The sequence below is a fragment of the Bremia lactucae genome, linkage group LG6 (assembly GCF_004359215.1).
Source record: "Bremia lactucae strain SF5 linkage group LG6, whole genome shotgun sequence".
Taxonomy (NCBI): Eukaryota; Oomycota; class Peronosporomycetes; order Peronosporales; family Peronosporaceae; genus Bremia; species Bremia lactucae.
The window spans coordinates 1,412,636-1,417,948 of NC_090615.1; the positions used below are offsets into that span (position 1 = coordinate 1,412,636).

At 43.2% G+C, this 5,313-nt stretch overlaps 1 protein-coding gene across 1 annotated transcript in view; it reads left to right on the plus strand.

The window, feature by feature from the left end:
* Positions 1-4,687: 4,687 nt before the first annotated feature.
* The window catches only part of CCR75_003189 (uncharacterized protein), a gene marked incomplete at both ends in the record, with an annotated part of 5,427 nt that continues 4,801 nt past the window's right edge, over positions 4,688-5,313 (plus strand). The window contains one exon of the mRNA XM_067961286.1: positions 4,688-5,291. Within this exon, the coding sequence (XP_067818636.1) occupies positions 4,688-5,291 (604 nt within the window). The remainder of the gene's footprint in view (positions 5,292-5,313) is intronic.

Consider the following 5,313-nt stretch of genomic DNA (forward strand, 5'->3'; position numbering starts at 1 on the left):
TTTCTCTATACTTAAGTCTTAGTTTCGACCTCTTGTAGCTATGTTTACTTAGCTACCTGTAACCATCCTCTGCAAATCAGTATACATGAAGTAATCGAGAAACCCCACCTGGGTGAGGCGAATGACGTCCTCAACATGGACAACTACTTTGTATGGGAGTTTAATGCTCGGATGAAACTAGCCAAGAAAGGGCTACTGGAGCACATCGACGCGAAGAAGGCACGGACTGCCACAAGGGCCGACGCGTCGATATGGAAAGTCAATGATATGAAGGCCTTCGCGATTGTGTGTACGTCAATCGCCCCAAGTCTACAGTCCATGGTTCGCAATGCAGGCACGGCTGCAGAAGCGTGGGAGATAACAAAGAGCTTTTTTCTTCGAAGAAATATTCACAACCGTGTGCAGATGCGTCGGCAGTTACATAATTTCAAGATGCAGAAGGGAGAGAGTGTACTGGACCACTTTCTAAAGTTTGATGAGCTGTGCATGTCCATGCAAGCCATCGGAGACGAAGTTTCGTTTGACGAGCAGCTCGTTATACTGCTTGGAAGCTTATCTGATGAGTATGATCAGATCATCAGAATCATTGAGAACATGAAGGAAATTGATACTTTTCAAGCCAAAGAAATGCTTCGTCGTGAATACGAAGGCATCTCTCGCAAGGAGAAAAGTGAACTTGCATTGAAGGCTACAAGAAGCTTCAAGGGTAAAGTTTTTCGTTCGAAGGAAACAAGAAACAAGTTTACCGGGACGTGTTTCGTATGTGGAAAACAGGGTCATAAGAAACAATACTGTTGGAAGAAACAAGCCAACAAGAAAAATAACGAGCAAGCGTTTACTGTTAGTGAACATGGTTCGGAAGGTTGCTACTTGACAGTGGTGCGAGTAGTCACATGTGCCCATACCAAGATGATTTTTTGGAGATTCAATCGTTGAATCGATCAATCGGCATCTCGATCGCAAATGGGCAGACAGTTATGGCTGCTGGAATTGGCACGATTCGAATTATTCTGAAAAACAATGTGCCAATTCGCATTGAAGACGTGCTGTACCTCCCAGAGCTGGATCGCAGACTGCTTTCAATTTTTGTACTATCGGGAAAAGGATTGGATGTGACTTTTATGAAAGAACATGTGTGATAAAGATAGATCAAGATGTGGTGGCGAAAGCAATCAAATTGGGGAAATTATTTGTGATGGAATGTGCAACTTTAGGGTCGGCATTCACTAGCGAAGTGTTGGATGTGGAATTAAAGATGTGATTCCTAGTGTGTGGCATGCACGACTAGGACATCTTCCATTGAAGACGTTGAAGAATCTACACAATTGTGTAGAAGGAATAAATGTGCAAGCTTTGAGTGATGATATCGATGATCAGGATGAAATTTGCGAGGGATGTATGACTGGAAAGTCGTCAGTCAGACCATTTCCAAAGTCAAGTCACGGCAAAGTGAAGACAAAATCACTGCTCCAAATTGTTCACAGTGATGTAATGGGTCCAATGGAGACAAAGTCTCAAGGAGGAGCACGATATGAAGTTACATTTCTGGATGATTTTTCGCGCTACGTGGTGACATACTTCATCGCTAATAAGTCTGAAGTGCTGGGAAAGTTCATCGAATACAAGTCAATGATGGAAAACCAACTGAATTCCAAGATCAAATGCATTCGCACCGACAATGGTGGCGAATACATCAACAAGAAATTCGCAGAAGTTTGTCGCAAGGCTGGCATAGTACACCAAGCGACAGTGCCATATCCCCCCAGCAAAATGGAATGGCTGAACGAATGAATAGGACACTGACGGAACGTGCAAGGTCGATGCTAAATCACATGCAAGTGGAAAGAAGTGGTGGGCTGAAGCTATAAATACAGCTGTATATGTGACCAACCGGGTCACGTGCGCTTCATCCCCGACGAAGACTCCAATTGAGATGTGTTTTGGCTTGAAGCCAGACATATCACACATGCGCGTTTTTGGTGCTCAAGGTTACGCACACATTGACAAAGCAAAACGTGCTAAATTGGACAAGAAGGCATTTCAGTGCATGTTTCTTGGTTATTCACACGAAGTGAAGGGTTATCGTGTCTGGAATCATAATTCAGAAAAACTTGAAGTCACAAGGTCAGTGACATTTCAAGAACAGCCACGGACGAAGTATGTACAAGTTTTTGATGACGCACCTGTATCAACTCGTCAGCACGCAAAACTAAATGGCGAAGGAGACGATGATATCAGGGTTCAATCACCAATTTCTTCGAATCACGATGGAATCGAACCTATGGAGGTTGATCAGACTAATGGTGATCAAAAAGTCTCGCCTCCTCAAGAATTAATGTCGTTGGGTACACGTCTAGAGAATGGACATGTAGATGATATTGCTTTTGATATCGATGACGTGTACATGGAGCCAGCTGATTTGATTGAGGATGATATTCAGGCCATTGTGCCCAGGGAGGGATGTACTAATCTCGATGACAGTCTAGAGACACATTCATCTCGTGTTAGTGGACACAATAACCCTCTCGCAATATCTCCTCCAAGTACAGACCCACAAGCTTTGGTTCCGGTCGGGATGTCAGATGCTATTGTTTCGTCACGAGGAGATGAACCTGTAGAACGTGCCTCAAAACGATATCGTATTGAATATGATCAAGTTAATGCGGCATTTGAAACCCCATCAACGTACCAAGATGCTGTGAAGTCTCCACAAAGTATGATGTGGAAAGAAGCGATAGAAGCCGAACTGAAGGCACTAGATAGCAAAAAGACGTGGAGTCCCGTGGACAATCCGTTAAACAAGAAGATAATAGAACTAAGTGGGTGTTCGCCATCAAGCGAAATGAAAATGGTGATATTGAGCGATGTAAGGCTCGGCTTGTGGCATTAGGTTATCGTCAGACCTATGTAATTGATTACTACGACACGTATTCTCCGGTCGCGAACATGAATTCATTTCGTGTGTTTTCGCGGTATGTTGCCATTATGGGATGGCCATATTCAAATATGATGTCGATACAGCATTTATCAACGGTGTTCTCGAAGAAGAGGTGTTTATTAATACACCCGAGGGCGTTAAAATGAAATCGAGTCAAGTGCTGAAGCTAAATCGAAGCCTGTATGGACTGAAACAAGCTGCTGCAACATTGTTTAATAAAGACTATTTCAGGCGTTTTCAAGAGCATGGGGTTTGTGGCGTGCGTTTCGGATCCGTGTGTATTTGTTCGTCGATTTGACAATTTTTCATGGACTTACGTGACGTTATATGTCGATGACATGCTCATTGGTGGCCTTTCGTACGACTCAATTAAGGAAGTTGCCGATGAGTTGTCTACTAAATTTCAGCTCAAGAGACTGACTTTGTTCTGCCCATCGAAGTTGACTACAAGATGGAGGAGAAACGACTCAAGATCAGTCAAAGCGCGTGTACAGCAAGAATGGTTGAAAAATTCAATCAAGATAATGCTAGGCCGGTGTATAATCCGGGTGTGGAAGGTTAGACCATGATAAAGTGTGAAGTGATGGACCCAAAAATGAAAAATCGTCCGTATCGTTCATTGGTGGGTTCACTTCTCTACGTGGCAACCTGCACAAGACCCGATATTGCATTCGCGTTGTGTCAATTGAGTCGACACTTAGAAAAACCAAGTGAAGAACATTGGAATGCGGCTATCCGAGTGCTGCGTTATTTAAAGTCAACCGCTATGGATGGAATCTTCTATCGGAGCAAGTCACGCGAACTGCAGTTGAGTGCATTTAGTAACGCTGATTGGGGCAGTACCAAGGACAGTCGACGCTCAACATCAGGTGTGATGGTGATGGTCAACGGATCATCCGTGATTTTCAAGTTAAAAATGCAAAACAGTGTGTCGCTAAGCACTGCTGAAGCCGAATATGTGGCTTTATCATTGTGGATACAAGAAGTATTGTGGACTAAATCGCTATTGCTGGAGATGAAGGTCAAGATTAATGGTCCAGTAATGGTGTACGAGGACAATCAAAGTGCGATTGCTATCGCGAAAAATGAAGGATATCAAAGTCGTGCGAAGCATATTGATATACGCTATCATTTTGTCCGTGATCAAGTCAAAAACAAGGTAATTTAGCTGGAGTATACTGAAACCAAGTTACAGCTCGCTGATTTCCTGACCAAGACAATTTCGACAAAGAAATTTCAATTTCTCGTGGCCAAGACCAATATTGGAAACTTTTCGTCGAGGAGGAGTGTTGAAGGTGGAACATCAGGCGACGGTTCGTTGTCATGCTGATGTGGCGGTTACTGTCGTGAATGACACAAGAAGAAGAGCAAGCGAAGCTGTTACATTTAAGAGCGTTACATGTATGAGGGTTTTATAAGAACGAATTTACTTTTCCATTTTCCCTACACGAAGACATTCTTACGCAGTGTGTTGTCATACCCCAACAGTGTTAACGATAATATTCAGCCGACTGCGAGTATTGTCGTCATTTGGAAGATTAAAAATGTACAACTGACAGCAATTCATAATTAAAGCTGCAAATTGCACACAATTCTTACCATTTTGATTAAGTATACCAATAAAGTAGTTCATTTTCTAAAGCTGCAAAACTGTACAAAATTCTAAATTTATTGATTTCCTCAATGCACCTTTACTAATACAATTTTGTAGCTTTCATAAATGAATTTTTGTTTCTGTATCTAAACCAGATGGTTGCTAATGGGGAGACATCGCCCTTGCTGCCGCTGCACGCAGCTCATGATTCCAATAGCTTTCGAGTACCACTCCATTCACACCATGAGCCACCTAGCCTTCGTGCAAATTTCCTTTCGCGCATCACGTTCAGTTGGCTCGGTCAATGGAGTCTCCAGGGTGCTGCACGGCCACTTGAGTCCCAGGATTTGTGGCCGCTAGCACTTGAGGACGACGCTACTCAAGTGGCTAATTCCCTGCGTGATGCTGTTTTCGATGCGCGAAATACTAGCCGATCTCTATGGATTCCGATTCTTAGAGTTTTCGGCTCGAACATGTATATAGCGGGAGGGTGCAAATTAGCCGGCGACTGCTTTGGTTTTGTTGGACCCATTTGTATTAATGCGCTAATAAAATACGTGGATGATCCGAATGCAGCCATGTTTGTGAGTTCGTATTATGGCTACATATTAAGTGGATTGCTCTTCATTGCTTCAGTACTGCAGTCCTTGTGTCTGCATCAACACCATCACTTGGTCATTCGAGAAGCTATTCGAGTACGTTCCGCATTGACAATGCTTGTATACGAACAGACATTACAATTGTCGTCCCAAGACAAGAGTACTTTGGGCTCGGGACATAT